The 21,826-nt window shown below is 35.5% G+C and overlaps 1 protein-coding gene across 1 annotated transcript in view; it reads right to left on the bottom strand.

Moving 5' to 3' along the window:
- Positions 1 to 462: 462 nt before the first annotated feature.
- Positions 463 to 21,826, bottom strand: part of VEGFC (vascular endothelial growth factor C) — a 96,305-nt gene continuing 74,941 nt past the window's right edge. Inside the window, exons 5-7 of the mRNA XM_045552468.1 lie at positions 4,226 to 4,332; positions 3,583 to 3,916; positions 463 to 961 (exon numbers count right to left, since the gene is read on the bottom strand). Coding sequence (XP_045408424.1) covers positions 847 to 961; positions 3,583 to 3,916; positions 4,226 to 4,332 — 556 coding nt within the window. The 3' untranslated portion in view covers positions 463 to 846. The remainder of the gene's footprint in view (positions 962 to 3,582; positions 3,917 to 4,225; positions 4,333 to 21,826) is intronic.

The following is a 21,826-nucleotide window of genomic DNA, read 5'->3' as shown; positions in this document are numbered from 1 at the left end:
GCACTTCAGTTTGCAAGAAGTATTTTAGCTGATCAGAATAAGTTAAATATTTGGAAAAGATTCTGTTTGAGACAATATTGTAAAGCCATTTTCATACATATAGAAGGATTTTCTACCAAGTTAAAGGTTCTCCCAATGCACTGAATAACTTTCAATCATACGGATGCACTAAACAGACTATCTTATAAGATATTCTGTATTGATTCACTTGGTTGTAAATTCAAAAGTATCATGTGCCAAAATGTTTACGATCATAAATAAATATTAAGAGATGAATTTAAACAAAATGTGATAGTGTATTGTTGTTCCTCTGAAAGTTTCTTTTATAGAATCACACTTCTTCATAGCAATCAAAATCTGACATCTCGTTAGAGAAAAAGAAAAAGGGCAAAAGGAGATCAAAATTTTTATGATTTCAGGTTTTGCTTATTATGTAAGATGGTAATGGACTGACTTACCAGCTTATAATACAATTTTGATTTTATTTTAAACGTATTTTGCATGATATAAAAATATTGATCACAGTGAGCTTTACCAATTGTTATTGCTATAAACAATGAATGCAGAAACAATATTTTTAGTGGAAATAAATTATATAGTCATTATTTAAAAAAAAAAAAATCACAAGAGAAAAACCTCCACTGTTTGGTCATTGGCAGAAAACCAGTCTTTAAAAGAGGCCTTTTGCAGATGAGATCCAGTCCATTTCTGTAACGTTATCCACAGGGTTCAGGAAATACAGACTTTTGTCTTTGTTACCATGGTCCCACAAGGGTCTCTCTGTTCATAGACAGTTCTAATGTGGCAGCACAGTTTTCCACGATAGAAAAATGACGATAGCACAATCTAGTTCATATGTGGTCTTTTCCAATATGAAGGGACACAGCGACACACCTCTTCACTAAATGAAAGTCCCAGCTCACAAGGCTTCAGTCGATTTGTACATGGTCGTCTGTAACAACTAAAAGAACAAAGAGGAACACACTTTTGTTAAGGATCAAGGCAATGAATTCATTATACTACCAAGGTACTTTTGTGTTTTTCTAAATTTTAAACTAGAATAAAAATTCTAATTTTATCATAAAATTGTTTGTAGGTTTATAAAATTTTTAAGTCTGTGCTTAGAATTGCAACAGTTAAGAGGAATGGAAAAACCCTAAAAAAAAAAAAAAAAAAAGTCTTGCTCGCTGATGGTGGATAGCAAGTATTTTTTGAAGTGCTCCCCGCTTTGTGGATGAAAGTAACATAAAACAGAAATTTCAGAAGTGAATATTTAAAGTCTGCTGATTTACTGTGATAACATAAGCATGGCAGAACTTGCAAGAGTCTGAGACTTGTATGGAATCCAGACTTCCAGGCAATGAAACGCAGCCACCTTGGCAGAACCGTGGTCCTCGGTGAACAGCCCCAGCCTCACTGTGGTGTCTCTACCAGGCATCTGGCTGCATGATGGCGGCTAACTCCTCCTTCTCCACCTGCACTCCAGGTGACACAGATGAGGTCCGAGGCAAGGCAGTGAGAGGGACAATGCTCACCAGTGGGACTCCCTCTCCTCCCACCCTAGACTTCCAGTTTCTAGCCGGGGTGAAAGGACAAATTACCGATCAGTAAATCCGGTGGCAGCCCTGTTGCTCCGGAGAATTGGAGCTGTCTTTGGAAAAGTGTGGAGCAGGAGTATGCCTGACATGTGGGAGCAGGTGTGCAGGGAAAAGTGCAAGGCGACCGGTGGTGGAGATCAAAAGTGTGCTACAAAGAACCCTACACATTTAGTTTTAGAAATTTCATTTTTTTTGCTCTAGAAAAGAAAGCATATCTAGTTAATTTTTTTTAAACTTCTTGAATACAAATTCATAGTTATAAAACCCCTGGCATGCTTTACCAAAAAGGGATATAATTTTTAATGAGCTATGAAAGCTGCTAATTAAGGCAATGGACCAAAGAAGTAGTCTGCTCACCACACTTAGCAATAAATATTAAAAGAGAATGAGGAGTATAGATTTATTTCCAAAATGTTAATTTTTTTCAGAATATAGTAGTGCATTTTTAAAATATCCTTTTGGTAATTAGAGTAGGAATATAAAAGCAAAATCAGAATATAGTGATTACTCAAAATAAAAGGATTCCTGTAAGGTCCTCTGCAACAGTAAGGGAGGAAAAAATATAATCAATGAGATACCTAGATTCATTGAGGTTTCTTTACACAGTAGCTAATAAGTTAGTGTAGAAAGATCATCAGAAATATAAATTAAAATGAGAGCAAAAATCTCTTAAGAATCAAAAAGAAGGACTCTTTACTGCACAAAAATAATGATGAACATTAATGAAGATACTAAATTGTAAACAAATGAAATGTAAGCTTTTTCTGTTGAAAAGGACATTATCTACTGATATGTAAAGAGTGGATGGAAGAAGAGAATTCAGTGAAAGTGATTAAAAATAAATGGTCTGAAAATTAAGTTGACAACTAGGAAAAGCAATGTCATGTCAGACACAGAAGAGGTGAGCTTAAGAAAAAAAGGCCACAGGAAGGACAGGTTACCTAAAGACAAAATTATCCATTCGATTTGATAACTGTGAGGCCATTGATACCTTAAACAGAGCTTTGCCACAGCATTCTAGGGCATAAACCAGATTACAGTTGGTTAAATAAATGGGAGGCAAAGGAGAGGTGAAAGCAAATGCCAGATGCCCAGTTTCTGAGCAACTCTGAAGAGGACAGAGCTTGGTTGCTCAAGTGTGTTCAGCATCACAGCAAGACGCTAATAAAATAGAAGACATTTGTAAACTTTTATAACCCAAGGGTAAGGGAAAATAGAGTTGAAGATGTTAAAGTTAGGAAGAGAGAAGGCATGCCAGGGAGCAATGTTGAAGGAATGTGGGAGAAAATGTCAAAAGGACAGATATGGCTTAAAGAGTAGATCCCCTTATTCTCTGAGATTAAATAGGGAGAGGTTCAGGGATTAACACTGAGTGTGCTTGAGTCGAATAACATCATTTTTTTTTTTTTTTTTTTTTTTTGGTGAAGAAGAACACAAAGCCAAGGTTTAAGAAATGAGTCTTGGTAATCTTTAACAGCATATTAATTTATTTCTCTCTAATTCTATTAAAGACTTAGCTTAAACATTTTCATTTCTAGATATAATTCTACAGTAAATGGTACTGTCCTGTCCTTTGTTTGTAAGTGTGGCATAAAAACTGTCTGCACTTAGAACAGTTGTCCTAAATTACAACTGAAGGTGTAATTTTTGGTGGGAGAAGCTGTGGATTGCCCGGATGTGTCCTGAAGATCCCACAGGTCCTCTAACTCACACTGAACGCCACTACCTTCACCCTGGGGCAAGGACTTAGAGTGTATTCTGAGCTTGGATCTGGTTTTGGTCCCCAAGGCTGCTGTCTTGCTTTGTTGGGAGCAAACTCAGTCTCATGCAAGTTTAGCATTGGTTAAAAAATATCAGAATTCATCTTCCAGAACTTACTGGCCTCATTCTAACAGGCAACTGCTATTTTAGTTAAGAAAACTGCTTTTGGTGAAGACTATATTTCCGCTAAGAGAAATGAATACTGGTTCTGAAGATCTCTTACCTGCACGTTTGATGTTGGAACTTCTTTCCTTTTAACAAGCATTTCTGTGGATTTTCTGTACATTCACAGGCACATTTTGCAGGGTTTAGGGGTTGATGTCTCGGGCAGGTTCTTTTACATACACACTGGCATGTGTTTTCATCAAATTCTCTGTTGGCCCCGCATGAACTAGGGAACAGTTTGTTTTTACAGACACACTGGCATGAGTTTCTGTCTAGTTCTTTGTGGGGTCCACAGCTGGAAGGCTGGAGCCCCCCTTTGCAGACACACTGACAGGTCTCTTCATCCAGCTCCTTGTTTGGCCCACAGACATCGTAGAATCCATCTGTCGCGTCTGGACAAACACAGTCAGAACACTTTACTATACCTTACCCTGTTCTCAGTGTGGCAGGGAACAATTAAAAGCATTGAAAAGCACATTCCTTTTTATGTTTTCCATTAAAGGTTGGTATACAAACATGAGTGTGTTCCTTTACAAAAGTTCAAAATAATACCAATATGAAGTAGAAAATGCCCTCTTTGTTACTCACTTACTTTAAAGAATGATGGTCTGAATATTGTTCATGTGATTTTAATATTAAAATATGTGTTAGTCAAAGTAGGGATCCTTGGCATTTAGTCTTTAAAATGCCATTCTGCTTACCATCTCCAGCATTCAAGGAAAAAATAAAGTCCTGCTGAGCCAGGCATCTGCAGATGTGATTGTTCCACATGTAATTTGTGGGGCAAGTCTTGTTGGCTGCCTGACACCTATGGAAGAGATAGATGGGGTCAAGCAAAAGCGTAATATAACTGGTATGTAGAAGGGATCATCTCCTTCCTCACGTATGTATTACAAATCAATACATGCTTGTAAAAAAGCTTTAAAAAACACAATAAATAACATATGAAATGAAATGTGAAAGTTCCCTCTCAAGCTAACTCCACCCACACCTGCTGTCAAATCCCAATCCCAGAGGTGACCACTGTTAGTGTATCATCTTCCGTGACTGTCTAGACTTTCATGTTTTTAAGGAAAATACGATATTTGTATAATCACAGTGTTTTACAACAGCTTGTGGAAAAAAGTGGACCAATGACTTTTTTTTTCCTTTTCCACTAAACAATATGTTATGAACATCTTTGTATGTCATTGCATAAAGTTCTGCTCCATTATTTTTAGTGGCTGTGTAACATTTCATGAAAGTGGATGTACCTTTATTTATTTTATTACTCTTTTAGGGTAACTCTGTAAGTAGCTTCCAATTTTTGGTGTCTTCCAATAATGCTGCAGGAGACATCTATATACATACACCTTTGCTGACTTATTTCTGAAGCACAGATCCCCATAGCTGGAAGGGCCCCATTAATGCAAAATTTCTACTCTGCACTCACCACGATGGTATCAGAGTGAATGTTTTGTTTTGTTGGGTTTTATTTTTTCTTAGCTCTTTCTTTCCTTCCTTCCCTCGCTCACTCCCTCCTTGTTTCCCTGTCTCCCTCCTTTCCTTGCTTCTTCACTTCCTTTCTTGTTTTAATGAAAATTATGAACATATGGGCTTTGATAAGTACAGCAGTTACTCCCTCGATGCTCCAATTGCCCACTGTTGCCTAACCCTAACCGGGACGGTCCACGTGGGTGCCCGTGTGGCACGAGCCCTCTCCGGGATGAACAGATGCCACAGGCTCATCTTGCTCATTTTCTCCTCCACACCTGGAATCAGCCGTGCAGTCAAGGAGACCTAATTCCCCTTGCTGGGAAATGGCACTCAGAGTATCGTTTGGGGTTAGGAGTGTCCGGTGCTACCCGATTACGTTACTTCTAGGTCTTTTCAGGGGGCAGAGCTAGAAAATGCAGGCGTATCCCGCAGAATGTTTCTCTAGTTAGTGTTTACCCAGTAGAGGGAGTATTTATAGATCTCTCACTACCTCATTTTTCAACTGATGTTGGTGTAGACATCAGTGGAAATATTTATTTACATCTTTCAAGCTCGATACAACACTGTAAAAACCATTATGTGGTGGCAGAGTGTTGAGTTACATTACAAACGGGTAGAATATAAGAATCGTGCGTAGACATCTTAGAAAGTGCACTGAATGTGAATAAGCAGGTCAAGTGCTTCAGATCTGCTAAGAAAGTTTCACGGAGTCAGAGTCAACGTGATGATACACGTTTCTCTTAATAATAGCCTGACAACTCTTATAGCATCACATGAAGGAATTTCTCAACAAAAAAGAAAAAGCAAATATACATTTTGAAGCCATTTCTTCCTTCCACTTGAACACCACCTCTGAAGACTTGACAGAGGTTTCCTGTCCGGCAGTCTCTATGGGAGCTCCGAGACGCAGAGAATCTCCATCCATCCCTCTCAGTAGTACAATTTGTGTAAAACTGGCCCCGTCTTTCATGCACATCATCACCTCCTGCCATTGTCTGCAAATGGCAATGACTGCTTTCGCCTTACCCCTGCTCCCTTCCTGACTCGCTTCAAGACATGTTTCCTTTAGCTTGGTGAAAAACAATCTATTATGGGGTCTTTCCTTGAATTTATTTTAAGTTTGATTTTTATACGTTTTGATTGCTGTGTGTTATTTACTATACCACACCATAAACTAACAATTTCTCGTGCAGCACATATATAGTCCACGTAACTACACACAAACCAACTGTGTGTTAGTAATAATTGCTGGATGATCAGAAAACAATGTTTAAAACATTTTAGATCCTATCAAGATAGTCTGTTACTTTTCTGCAGGCATTATTGTGTATAAGTTATTTTGTAGGAAATAAGCTATGTTTGGGGTTTACCTACAATTCATTGTATTTTTCCCATTTAAAATAATAAAAATATGCTTACAATGTATGTTTTTGAAAATAGATTTTGATATTAAGCAAGGAATTCTTGTATGTATTTCCAGAGAAAAAAAGAGTTCATACTCTTGTATCTAAATCCAATTTAAGATTACTAGAATTTTAAATGTACTCCTTTGACTTTATACTAATAAATTCCATTAAAATGTTGGCTTCACTCTTAATGTAAACATTTATTTGCTTTACCCTGCATATATTGTATGTCTTTTTGTTACTTTTAGTTTTTGAAAATGTAAAACATTTATGTAATTATCAGAATTAAGATGAGAAAATATATATTCAGAGAAGTTCATACTGGTCCATATCCCCAGCATACTGTTCCTTTTTGTAGTTTTTTGGTTTATGTCTTCAGTATTTCTTTTTGACCAAAAAAGAAAAAAAGTATGTATGCATGTATTTTTTTCTCATTTTGTTACATAGAAAATAAAATCCCTTATATACTATTTTAAACCTTGTTTCTTCACTTAACAATATTTCCTGGAGAACATTATACCTTTCTAATAATTCTATGTATCCTTCAGGCTAAGTATCTACTCATTATACTTTTTTTTCATTATTTTCTTGGTCAATCATGAACATACATTGTTCCAGATAAAACTTAGATAGTGTTTATCAATTTTCCAAAAGGTTATTATTGTTTTTTAAATTTACAACCTACAAAACATTAATATCCTTCCATCAAATATGATGAAACTTTTGTTATATAATAGAAATGCAATTAATCCTGACTGCATGAAACTCATATCCTTCTTATATAAATGATGGTAAAACCATTTTGGCCACGTTGCCTCAATGTTGACCTGTACACGGTTTAAGTAACACACTGCCGTGTTGGCATCAGGCGGGCACAGTACTGTGGTGGTGGGAGTAGAAAGACATCTTTCATTTTAACAATATGTGATTTATACTGCCATTACCTAAGCCAGTGTTTTTCCAGCTGGTGGTTGCAACCCATTAGAGGATCATGAAATCAATGACATGGGTTGGGAAATGCATTTTTTTAATGTAACAGAATGGCATACAATAAAATATAAACTACTACAGTGCATGTGGTAAAGATTGTTTCCTGCAATTTTGTTTCAATTATAGACACATGCACACACTCATGCATAAATAAGCAAATACAACCCCTCACACAAATAACCTCCCCTCTCCCATGTGTATGATGTGTATGTATGTGTGTAATTTAGTTGCAATGTCAAATATATTTGTTTTTAGTTACAGTCTAAAAAATTCACAAAACACAAATCTAACCTTTTTAAATGACAAAAATCATGAAGCATGATCTTACTCACTAGCCCAAGTGATACTGGTGTACGATGAGATCTTCTACTGGAGTATGTGTTAATATGTCTGTGCTTAAACTTTAAATATGCATACAAAATTGTCCTTAAAAAGCATGAAACAAAAAATTTCCTATCTCTCATGTTGTCAGGAAAAAATATAGTTTTCTCTTTGATATTTCAACAACTTCAAAAATATAAATTCAAAAGCATGAACTTTGTGTGTAGAAATAAATGTAGGAATCTATTTCTGGAAATGTTATACAAAAGAACAAGGTGTCTAGTTTAATAGAATTAAATAATAATTTCACATATCTGGTTATACTAGCTCTTTTGCTTTTCCATGTTCCTGCTGAATAAAAATATAGACCTCAGAACAATATTTTCAATTTTACTACACCTGAAACATTTTTGCAACATAAACTTTATATTACTGACTAATTATGATTTTCTAAAAGTGAATTACATATTTCAGTTTCTAACAGTCTTAAAACATAATTCAAATTTCTAGAAAAATATGATTCTAGAAGCTTTGGCAAAAATAAGAAACTATTACTCGTTACTATTTTAATGTTGAAATTTGAAATTCTGCTAGATACTACTGAATTAAAGAAACACATTTGGATAGAATGCATTTTCATATTATAATTGCCAAATGAGGCTTCCTGCTCCAAAAGTGAATAGCAAGTTCTTAGCATTTAAAGCTTCTCATGTGAAAAAAAGGGAGACAAAATTTCTACAATATTGTTATTTTAGAATGAAAAGAAATGCTTTAATGGTGGGTAGAAGGCTTAGCACATGATGGACAGAATGTTTTAACTCTTGTATATTTTAATTTCCAAAGCATTTTCTTCCTATCGAAATTTGTCTTTAAGTTCTCAATGTGCACACGCATCTTAAAAATTTTTATAAATAATTTGTTTTGTATACTCTATTTATAAAACATTGATTCAAAGACACATTTTGTCTGCAAAGCAATGACAAGGTTGTATAATTATTTGTGAAGTACATCTATGTTGAGAATCATGCAAACAAATTAACTTTTCTGCTTTTGCCCTCCCCAAACACAACTGCAATCCTGCCTGTAACTTTTATGAAGAATAAAGATGCTTTTACGGTAAATATTTCAGTAATTATTTCAAAACTTCACTCAACTGTGGTTTGGTAGTTACTGCTTTTTGTTGGTTTAAATCAAAGGACAGAAATTTAAAGGTATATGTGTTTTTCAATGTACAGAACAACTAATTTAATGATAGAGACAATCTTACTTTATTATTTATCCCTCCTTTGAGATTTTAAAAAATAAATGTGCTCCAAATATGATCTGTTAAGTTATATTCTAAATGCTGGGTAATAACTATTAGTTCTGATACTTTGAACACCGTAGCACGCTCTCTTGTACATGCTATTTTTATGGTTCTTTCATATTCTCCATATTTTGGCTCTGGGTTTTTTAATACACTTGGAGATTCCTTGACTCCCCAGATCCACACCTAAAGAACTAAAACATGCTACTCTACCCTTTGTTTGGCATTAGTTAGAACTGCACTGAAATATTATTTTAAAGAGCTGTAATCTTTGTAATTTCTTTTTCTTTCTTTCTTTTCTTCCCTCCCTCCCTCCCTCCTTCCTTCCTTCCATCCATCTTAGAGACAGGGTCTTGTTCTGTCACCCAGGCTAGATTTCAGTGCCATGATCATAGCTCACTGTAACCTCAAATTCCTGGGCTCAAGTGATCCTCCTGCCTCAGCCTCCTGAGTAGCTGGGACTACAGGCATGTGCCACCAAACCAAGCTAATTTCAAAATTTTTTTTTTGTAGAGATGGGATCTTGCTATGTTGATCAGGCCGATCTTGAACTCCTGGACTTAAGAGATCTTCCTGCCTCGGCCCCCATAGTGCTAGGATTACAGGTGTGAGCTACTGCGCTGGGACTATATCTCTTTTTTATTAATTACATTAATATATTTTCCAGCTTTAATGAAGTATAATTGACAAATAAAAATTGAATATGCTTAAGGTTTACAAAGTGATGTTTCGGTGTATGTATAACATCGTGAAATGATTACCACAATCAAGCTAATTAACAGACCTATCGCCTCACATAGTTACTATTTTTGTGTGTGTGGTGAGAACATTTAAGATCCACTCTTTTAGGAAATTTTAATATGAAATATATGATTATTAACTATAGTAATCATGCTGTACATTAAGTATCCAGGGCTTATTCATCTTATAACTGCACATTTTTACTCTTTGACCAACATCTCCTCATTTCTCCCATCCTCCGGACCCTCTATTCTCTGTTTCTATGGATTCTACTTCTTTAGAATCCATATATAAGTGAGGTCATGCAGTATTTTTCTGTGTCTGGCTTATGTCACTTAGCACAGTGTCCTACAGAGTCATCCACATTGTAAATGGCATCTTTGTAATACATTTCTAAGTGAAAGAAAATTTAACTGCACCTTGATTTATGTTAAATTACTTATTGATTTACTTTCCTAGATTTTTAAAATATTTCATAGATCATTAAAAATGAGTCATAACATTAATACAAATTCAACCTGTAGCACTTAATGACTTTAAAAAAGCAAATTATTTCTGTGGATATGAACTGTGCTATTAATCAAGTAATTTCATTGGAAGCTCTTTTAATAAGGTATTTTCACAACAATGCAACAATTAAAATTTTGCTATGTGGTACCTTCACTCCACAGGCGTGTTCCTCAAATATCTGTCCTAGCCTAAGTCTTATTAAGTATGGAGTGCGATCCATTATCATTAGTGAAACCCATGTTTGAAAGCAGGTACCATGAGCTCTCATACATTCCTTCGGAGCATCTTTAGATCATTCAATGGGCTATCCAACAAGATGCTCTTTATACCATTTAGAAAACAAATAAGGGAAACCCTTACTACATTAATAATTTTAATAAAAATCAGAATAGCTTTTTTATTTCCTGAATGCCAACTGTTGATGCTATCTGAACTTCAAACCTGTAACTATATTATGGAAGAATATAGATCCAGACCCTTCTTGCTCAAGATTGCTGTCTGAATAGTAGTTGGAAGGGCAACTACATTCTTTCATTTTCAGAGCTACAGAGCCCTGGCTAAAACGCCTCAACAGTTTTGTTCTAAATGTCTTTGAATTATTGTGTTCATCTTGAGTTCATTATGCACGGCCCTTGAATTCATTTGACTATCAACACAGATGATGATTTGCTTATATTTTTTCTAACAGTATTTAATAGTGAATGGGAAGTCGTTAAGTAAAAGTAGCCTTTATAGTCAATGTTATTTATAACTTCTTCAGTACTGCAGACATAAATCAGAAATACATTCATTTTTAGGTTCTATATAAATTGTTTAAAATAAAAAGACACACGTTGAAAAGAAATATATGTAAATAAAATGCATGTACTTATCTTCCTTTATGTTGATTTTTATTGATTTCACATGATTTGTGCCTCTGTCTGTTTATGTCACTGTTCGTCCTCCACTAGTCTACTGACAAGAACGGCAGTGGATGGAGTTTAGGTTTGTCAGGATATAAGAGGAACAAATAGCAAGTAGGACTAATTAATGGAAATTCCATGGCTTTAACAAGTTTTCCCAACAATATCTGAAAGGCTAATAAATTAGTTGCATTAATAAAAAAGTGGTTTTATATATCTGATCTTTTTCTTTTTGTGTGAGTATAAATGACTGTTTTGAAGCAGTAATCTGCAATATACACAAGCTTTCCCACTGAGTCTTGGGTATAAAACACAAGTCACACCATGTGGTCACCGGTTGGCTAAGCACAGGACTTGGCAGAGGTGGATGGATCGCCACTGGAACTGCGGTCCAGGAACATGGGGAGCATAGAAGTATGGAGGCTGTGCTTTTTTGGTTTATTATATTTTATATTTGCTTGGATATACAAATTTGAGAGAAGCATTAGTAGGTTGAAACAACAGAAACCTAGTGGTTACTACATTTATCAGCTTGTCAGGTTTTATTCCTAAATTTAATCCAAACTAATGGAATTAGAACAGAGAATTGATAAAGGTAAGTAACCAGGAATTCAGTAAAAATGTCCTTCAACAATAGCTGCTTGGGTCATTACCTTGTCACAGCCACACTTCATGAACAGAAAAATGAAAACTAAAACAAAAACTGATGAGGAAAAAATGTGTTGAGCCCATTAGAGTTGATGTGACATCAAAATGGATGGTTGTTGTCAGGAGTACGGGAGAGGGAGAAATGAATAGGGGATTGTTAGGTCAGTAAAACTGTTCTGTATAATACTACAAGGGTGGATACATGTTATTTGCACATTTGTCAAAATCCACAGAGTGTACAAGATGAGGGGAGTCTAATGTAAGCTATGGATTTTAGTTAATAACAGTGTATCAATATTGGCTCATCTACTGCAACAAATGTACCACACCAATGCAAGATATTAATAATAAAATAAATCAATGGGGGAGGATAAGATGTTATATGAAAACTCTCTGTACTTTCTGTTCAATTTTTTGCTAAAACTAAAACTGCTCAAAAAAAAAGTCTATTAAGCTTTAGAAAATAACTGGTAGATTTGATCTAATAATATTATATTTATTAAAAATAATTGTCAATGTATTTTGGTTAAATGCAACATTACACTTTACAAGAATCTTTGATCCAATAGCCCCTGGGCAAATCACAGACCCAATCTCAGTGCAGAGGATGTACTAATGGACTCTTCCCAGCTGTATACACTCTGCTGTTATTTCTCACAGTGACTCAGCAAGCCATAGGAATGCTATGCTTTCAATTATCATCTTTTAGAAGGTAGAAACCAGACAGTCCAATAGCAGGCATACTGTACGTGGCATAGTTAGCTTCTCTTTAGAAAAAAGTAATGCTCAGGAATTGGAATCTCTTGCCTGATTTCCACTGGTATATCAATTCATATCAACAGGTATTCATTTGAGGTGTCAGACAATGTTTAGATAATGAACTCTATAAAAAAGGCAATGAACAAACATGTGAATTAAGATTTCAAAACTAATTGCCTAGGAATATAAGGATTTACAACTTGCGAAGAGGATATTTTCAGGATAGAATAAAGATGTATGTTTTAAAATGCCGGAAAAAAATGTAGTTTCTGATCATCTGATGGCAAGACTATGCCCCAATTTAACCTGTAGCTATGCTGTCTCTACATTTCTGCTCTGATATAGCTTATTAAATTAATTTTATCATGTTATTTTGCTTATTCCTATTTTTGGTAAAGCAACAATGTATGATCTTCAAATTAAAAGAGAAATAATGGGAAATTAAAGTGGAAAAAAGGAAAAAATCATGGATATTCAAGCTTCTTAGCATTGGACTGAGAATCTGTTAAAGATGAACATCCAAAGACACTGGGCACTCAGGTTCCAAATCACAGGTTGCCTCCACTCCATAAATTCACTCTGTTTGTTGGAAAAGAGGTGAGTTCTCACAGGAATGAAATTTTCCTTAATAAACCCCAGTAAGCACAACTTCTTAGAAGCAAATACGTTTTAGTAAACAATGCCAACATTTTTCTACAAGAAACAAAAAACAGTAAACAAATAAAAATACAAATTAGCCCGTAGGCTAAAATTATTCATTTTTCTCCTCTTTCTTCACCCCTGTTTTTCTCTGTCTCATCACAGTGCGACTGTCTCCCAAAGACTGATATAGCTTCTATCACATTGAAATAAAACATATCTTCTATTTTTATAATCCATTAAAAACAATTCAAGATACTCTGGCCATGCTGATGTCTTGTCATTCCTCTACCCAAAAAACTCCCTATGGCACCCCAATACCTCCACAGAAAAGGCAAAACTCCCTGGGCTGGCGCTGAAAGCTGCAGAGGCATGGCGTTAGCATTGTCTTTTTTATCTAATATCCTATTGTTTTCATGGATTAAAACTCAAATTAATCTGGTCTATGAATTGTCCTCAGAATGTGCTATTTCCTTACACCTTGAGGGACATCGCCCATGCTAACCAATAAACTAACCGATAAATTTACCACTGTGAACTTGCAGGCACCTGTCTATGTGACATCCCTCTCCCTACTTTGTTATCTTTTCCTCATCTGTAGTACATTGACGTCCTTATAGAATACTGTCATCATAGAAAAAAAGCATAAAAACTTTTTCGTTTATTTATTTAACAGACTACTATACAGCTATTAAATGAACAAACCAGGTCTACAGACATTAATATGATTGCATCTCTAAAACACAATGTCAAGAGAAAAAAGTAATGTTAGCACTTGAACATAAAATTTAAAACACTCAAAGCTGTACTATAGAATCTCTTGTAGTATGTTAATCTATCCAGAGGCCATAAAAAGAGAAAAGCAAGAATGAGAATGATGCAATTTCAGAGTAGTGGTTACCTCTGGGAAACCTCTATTCTCAATGGTGATTAGGGCTTTGGGTTGTATCTTAAGTACATATGACAAAATAGTCGTTAAATTTGACATTGTGGTGGAGGAGTACATTTTTTTTGTCCTTCACTGTATGTTTGATTTCTTTTAATTTAAAGAAGAAGTTAAAATAAAGAAACAAATATGCATGGTGTATATATATATTGTCTTATGTATATAATATTATATATACCATATACATACCATAAAAAGAATGAAATCCTGTCATTTGCAGCAACATGGATGGAAGTGGAGGTCATAACGTTAAGTGAAATAAGCCAGACATAGAAAGACAAATATCACATGTTCTCACTCGTATGTGGGAGCTATCAAAGTGGATCTCATGGAGGAAGAGAGTAGAATGATAGATACTAGAGGCTGGGAAGGATGGGGGCAGTGAAGAGATGTTGGTTAATGGATAAAAAAATACAGTTACAGAAAAGGAATAAAATTCTAGTGTTTGATAGCACAGTAGGGTGACAACAGTTAATAATAATTTATTGTATATTTTAAAATAGCTAGGAGAGAAGATAGGAAATATTCCCAACATACAGAAATGATAAATGTTTGAGGTAAAAGCCAAAATACCCTGATTTGATCATTACCCATCCTATGCATGTATCAAAATATCACATGTACCTCATAAATACATATAATTATTGTCTTAATAACAAAAACATGCAGTAATGACCACACCCCAAAAGGAATGGATTATAATCAAATAAATTTAGTTTGAACCTCTGCTTTGCTACTTTTTAGTTGTGTGATGTTGGAAAATTTTACTTACTCCCTCTGTTTCAGGCTCGCATGTGTAAATGGGAATTTCATTCACATTCCTGCTTTCTCTCCCTCTTTCTTAAAACCATCTCCCTTTCTGTTCCTAGTAGATGATAAATTATTAAAGAATAAATATACTGTCTCCATTTCATGCTCTGCAGCCAATGGAGTCAGTCCTAGTCATTCCTGAACTTTTCTAATATTCGACGTGGCTCACCACTTCCTCCCTTCCTTAAACTCCTGTCTCCATTGGCTTACTAATATCTTTCTTTGCAGTTTTTATCCTAATTGTTCTAACTGCTCGTTCTCAGCCTCCTGAACAGATTTTACTGTTTCTCCAACAGTTTCTTAAATAATGATTTCCCCACGGTTGTGTATACAGCTCCTCTTCTTACTTCCTATATTTTCCCTGGTTGTGTTCATCATCTCTTCCAGCAGTTCTAACTACCACTCTGATTTTTTACAAATAGTGCAAACACTCAAACAACACATGTAATGGCGCAGTTCTCCTTTTCACACCAGTTCTTCCCGTGACCAGGTATCCCCTGTCTTTTGGAATCTCATCCACAGTTTTACCATTAACTTCTCCCTCTTTATCATCCCCCACATCGTGTCCATATCGTACGTTTTCTTCTATTTCAAATGGCATGTCCACCCCTTCTCTTTCCATCTCCATTTCCACTGCCTTGGCCTCTGCTCTTATACAATGTCTCTCTTGGATTATTTCAAAGGCTTCCTCCCAAATTTTCCCAACTCCTGTTTTACTTCCTCTAGTACACATTGCTACTACTTTGCCACCAGGCAGTTCATTCTATAATATAAAAGTGCAGACACCACACACTTACATATACATTTTAGTGGTTCTCAAGAGACTTGAAGAAAAAGCCCATGGCTGGGTGTGGTGTCTCACACCTGTAATCCTAGCACTTTGGGAGGCCGAGACAGGAGGATCATTTGAGCCCAGGAATTTGAGGCTGTAGTGAGCTATGATGACACTACTGCACTCTAACCCAGGCAACAGACTGAGATCCTATCTAAAAAAAGAGAAAGAAAAGAAAAAAGAAAAAAAGAAAAAAAGAAAAGAAAGAAAAGAAAGAAAAGAAAGAAAGAAAGAAAGAAAGAAAGAAAGAAAGAAAGAAAGAAAGAAAGAAAGAAAGAAAGAAAGAAAGAAAGAAAGAAAGAAAGAAAGAAAGAAAGAAAGAAAGAAAGAAAGAAAGAAAGAAAGAAAGAAAGAAAGAAAGAAAGAAAGAAAGAAAGAAAGAAAGAAAGAAAGAAAGAAAGAAAGAAAGAAAGAAAGAAAGAGAAAATACCATCCCAGGCATGGCATAGGTGATGTCTGTGATTCTGCTCACCTCTCCGCACTCATGTATGTCCTCTCTGTCTCATTCTACTATAGTCATGCATTCATCCTGATTTCAGTTATATGTTTACATGCTGGACTTGAGCATGAAATTATTTCTGGAGTAGCAATTCTATCTTTACGTATTTCCATCTCCACAGCCTAGCACATTACTAGTACCTAGTGGGCACACAAACGCTGTTTACTAAATGACTGAATGAGGCACAGCATAGTGTTTTATACAATTATATTAGAAATATTTATGTTTGTACTCTGGTACATGAATTCTTTTAGTTAAGTAATTTTATTATTCATTTTTAAATACCCCACATTTCCTAATACAGTGTTACACAGACGGAAGATTTGACATAAATATCTGATGAATGAATAAATAAATATTACTTCTACCAAGTAGAAAAATCTAGGGTATCCCTGCTGATCAAAAATGGCTCCGTCCATAAAAAGAGAGCCTCTACCAAAGGGGCCATGGAATATATGGAGTTCAACTGAAAGAAAAATATGAAAAGAGATAATTGGAAAGAAAAAGAATAACCTTTGAAAACATCGACATGAATATTGATATCTAACAACTGCTTCTGCTAGAGATAATCGCTACTACCTCTGGAATTTATGATACACTCTGATATTGAGACCAGCAAATTTTTCTGTAAATACTAGAAATGCTATAAGATATTGGGGGAAAAGCATGGGTGCCAGAGATAAAAGTGACTTGAATTGTTATCTTTTTCTGGCAGCTTTTTAGCTGTTTAGCACTGTACATGTTAACTAACATTTCTAAGACTCAATTTTCTCATTTGTAAAATGTTAGCAAAAATAGCAGCCATCATTTACTGAATGCTGATCGTGTGTCAGGCACTGTGTTAATATTTAACACGGATTGCTCATTACAAACATCACAACAGCCCTGTGAGTGAGGTGTTATTATTATTACATTACACTGTTATACAATATTAGATTAATATATGACATAGTATGTTACTGAACAGATTGTGAGGATTAAGTTATAAATATTATACTGTGCTATGTTATATATAACATTCTTACTTTTATATCATTTTTATACATGAGAAAGATGAGTCACAAAAAAGTTTACAGAACTTACCCCAAAACTCAAAGAGTGCATAGAAAATGAATTTTCCCAACAGGAAGCCGTCTATAGTTTCTACACTCTTAGACCCTGTGCTGTATGATGTGTGTCGTGAACGCAGGCATCTAGCTGGATTAGTATGAACATGAGATTACGTGTGGCAAACAGCGCTTAGTAGTATTTAGTAAAATAAAACAATAATAATGATATAAATATAACACGTGTCCTTCCTCCTTGACTGTGAGTGCTCTGACGTCAGCCCAGCCCAAGGACATCATTGTCCTCTCACAGTACGTGGAAACATTCTTTGTCTATTTTAGTGACTCAACAGATAGTTTATGGATGACCCATTTTATGAAAGGGTCCTTTAGTTTCTGAATTTTACTTCTTCATAAATAATGCAAAATAAATGGTCTGCTACTGATTTAATTTCACAATAATGTAAGTGGGTTGCCACACATTTGCAAAGGCTGTCCTGTCTTCCTCCTGACAATGGTGGTGAGAGCAAAGGATGGAGCAGAACTGTCACTCTGCTGCCTCTGAACGCAATTTCACTCTGTGTGAAGGAGTCTGGGAAACCCTCTTTCCCCAGCAAGTCACAAGAATCTTGAAGATCTGGCTTAAAGTGTTACCATACAGATTTTAAGAAACCTACCCTTTTAACCCAAAACTCATTTCAAAAGTATAGCTAATTAAAGGGCTCTTTTTCTTTTGGCTTTTCAAAATTAATTTTATGGAGGAATAGTTTGTATATGATAAAGTGTTCCTATTTTAAATTCATTTTTTTCATAAATTTACGTATCCACATAACTACCATCACAATCAAAATATAGAACATTTCCATCACCTCTAAATAGTCCCTCTGCCCCTTCCTGGTCAATTCCCACCATCCACATCCTGAAGCAACTACTTAATTGCTTTCTCTCTGTCTGGATTATATTTGCTTTTTTTAGGGTTTCATGTAAATCAAATCATATAGTATGTATTCTTTTTAGCCTAGTGTGTTTCCCTAAGCTTGATGTTCCTGAGGTCCACTCATGTAGCATGTACCAAGTTCATTCTTCCTATATTGCTCAGCATGGATGTACTGCAGTTTGCTTATCCACTCCTCTTTCATGGACAGTTGGGCTGCTTCCAGTTACTGGCTAATAAAGAACATTTGTGTACAAGTTATTATGTAGAAATATGTTTTTATATTACTTGGGTAATACTTTATGTGTCATATTGCAAGTGTATGTGTTAAATTCATAAGGATCTGCCAAACTTGTGCAAAATGGCTGAACTATTATTTTACCTTCCCATCAGGGATATATGAGAGTTCCAGTTGCACTGCATTCTCTCCAACACTTTCTTTGTCAGTCTTTTTAGTTTTAGCCATGTGGTGGCTGTTCCTCTTAACTTTTTTTTTTTTTTTTTTTGGAGACAGAGTCTCATTCTGTCACCCTGGGTAGATGCAGTGGCATATCATTGCTAACTGCAACCTGAAACTCCTGGGCTCAAGCGATCCTCCTGCCTTAGCTTCCCGAGTAGCTCAGACTACAGGCGTGTGCCAGCACAGCCAGCTAATTTTTCTAATTTTTAGGCGAGATGGGGTCTTGTTCTTGCTCAGGCTGATCTCGAACACCTGAGCTCAAGCAATCCTCCCGCCTCGGCCTCCCAAAGTGCTAGGATTACAGGTGTGAGCCACAGCACCCAGCCTTGTTCCTCTTATCAAAGGTTACAATTTTATAACATAGCTGTTAATTACACATATTCATCATATATACACTATCATTATTGTTTTTTATTAAATTGTGGGTCATAATTTGTAATAGGTTGTGACCAACATTTTCAGAAAGAGAAACAATAGAATAAAAAATCTGAGTGCATCACATGTAATCATGCACATTCATGATGGGAGTGACATCATCCTACACGGGTAAAAACTGGGTATGAGGTAGGGGGTTGAAATCTTGGTATTACAATGGGTTTGGGCCCTCCAAAACCCAAGAAAATCTTATTCCTTAGTACTTGAATTCTACTGGGTTTATCGGCTATTTTATGACCAGCATTGGTATTGAAACATAGCCCACATGGATGCAAGATAAAAGATACAAAATTATGGTGAATAGATGGTTGTATTTGGAGGACTTTCCCTTGACTGTGTGACCTCAAAGTAATATAGTGAGAGGTAGGTACCTGTGTGTGCAGTTAAAAGTTAAGTTTTCTAAAAGTTGTTAAAGAAATTATTATTTTTAAAATTATTTTATTTTTTCTGGAAAAAAATAATTTTGAATATTTAAAAAATTATATTTATATTGTTACATGTTCACATCAATCGTTACTTTGCATATGTAATTTGATACATTACAATTTATATAAGTAAATAAATTACCTTTAAAGTTTCTCAACAAATACAGGTATAAATTATGTTAGTTGTTAATAGATTTAAAATGTGTAATTTAACTTTTAACTTAAAATTTTATTTTGTCATTTTAACCCAACATTGAATAAAAAAGTAAACTTCCTTCCTATGTATAAAGCATAGATGTGCCTACAGTATAAAGAGATATATAGTATATTTGTGGTATTAAAATTTCATGGGGAAAGTGGTTAGAAAAAGCACGTTTATAAAAGGGTCCACAGGGGTGTGATAATGAAAAAAGCTGAGCAGCACTGTAATAGTGGAAAATATTTTCAGATGGTCCTTTGTTTTTGTTTTATATTTACATATGACTAACCACATGTAAAGTTATATAGTTATCTAATTTAAAATTACATATCATATATACACACTATATATTATAGACTGTGTACATATACATATCTGATACATATACAGGTTTGGAACATAAAATGTATTTCTTCTTGTAAATAGTGGTAATAAAAGAAAACACAGGGACAAGGAGATGAATCAGACATGGATCTTAATGATAATAATAAATCTGCCCTTTCATGACAGCCTCTTGGATGCCAGACTCTTGGCTAAGCACTGCGTAAACATTCAGTACCTCGTTCAGTCCTCTCCGCGCCTTTACAGTTTATATATGAGCAAACTGAAGGTCAGAGACACAAAATACCTACCCAATCATAAAAAAGCTAATTAGTGGCTGACCTGAATTCAGATTCATATCGGCTTTACCCTAAATCCCAGGCTCTTTCTTGCTACACACAACTTTCTGTTTCTTGACCTTAAACAGTTATAGGATAGTAGTTATATGAATAAATAATGATGAAAATATGAGTAAAACATGTCAATGTTATGAAATACGTCCAGACAAATAAGTTACTGTATTTAACAAGCATTCATGTACATTGTCTAGCCCTCAGCTTTGGAGGGTGACTGCCGGCTGCACCTGTAAGACAAGGTCAATGCCAGTGCTGACCTCACAGACGATTTTTGAGAGGGTTAAATGAGACAATGTATATAAGGGATGAGAGCACACTAATAGCTCAATTATTTTTGAGTGTTATTAGCTGGATATCATGGAAGACATAAACCTGCCTGAAACACTCTCACAGTCCAGTTTCACACGCAGCATTCCCAGACCCTGACAAAGCCATGCATGGACGAAGTAAATCCAGTGACTGGTATTCAAGAAGCAAAGGTGGCCGAGGTATTTGGACGAGACAAATGCAGGAGAAAGACCTTTCTCTGAACTCTGAGAAATGGATAGGGCTTTGGAAAGGCAGAAAAGAAAGGAAACTTATTTCAAGCCAGGGCAAGAATAGAAACAAGATACAGAGCAGGAAATGAGCCTGGTGTTCAGGGAATGAGACTTTGTGACACACAGACTTGGTGAATGGTGGGAGACAAACGAGAAAGGAAGGCTGATGCCAGAACAGGGTGGTGAGAAATCTACACTCAATTCTTTGGGCAGTTGAAAGTCACTGACTGTTTCTGGTCAGATAAATGAAATGATGCCTTTGAAAGCTTACTTGTGACATTACACAGAAGTAGGGGAAAGATTTGATGCTTTAAAATCGGTATTAACATAACTGCATTGCATTGCACATACATGCAGAATGAAGTGGATGAAGACAGCAGGGCAGTGATGGAAATGAAATATATGTTTAGGACACATATCTCCCCTTCCCCCAAAATAATCAGTCCTGTTTGGATGGAACATAAGAAGGAAGAAGTCATTAAGGACAACTGTGTTATTTCAAGGCCTCAAAGTATATTAGAAATCAAGAAAACAGTCACATATTCAAATGTAATTTTGGAAACCATGAGCCCAGAGACAATGGCTGAAGCTCTCAGAATGGATGAACTGGCCAAGGGAGACAGGGCTGAGAAAGGTGACCAGGACTCTAAGGAGTGCAGGAATGAAATCGCACGTACGGCATCCTCTTTAGTTAGATGGCAGTGGTCTCTACTCCTAACAACACGAATTTATTCACAGACATCTGTAAGATCTTTTCTTTCTCACTTCAAGGGGGACAGATCTCTGTCATTCAAATTAGGCT

This window comes from Lemur catta, chromosome 5 (genome assembly GCF_020740605.2).
Source record: "Lemur catta isolate mLemCat1 chromosome 5, mLemCat1.pri, whole genome shotgun sequence".
Classification (NCBI taxonomy): Eukaryota; Metazoa; Chordata; class Mammalia; order Primates; family Lemuridae; genus Lemur; species Lemur catta.
Note: the sequence above shows the minus strand (reverse complement) of the source record. Positions and strands in the feature narration are given on the sequence as shown.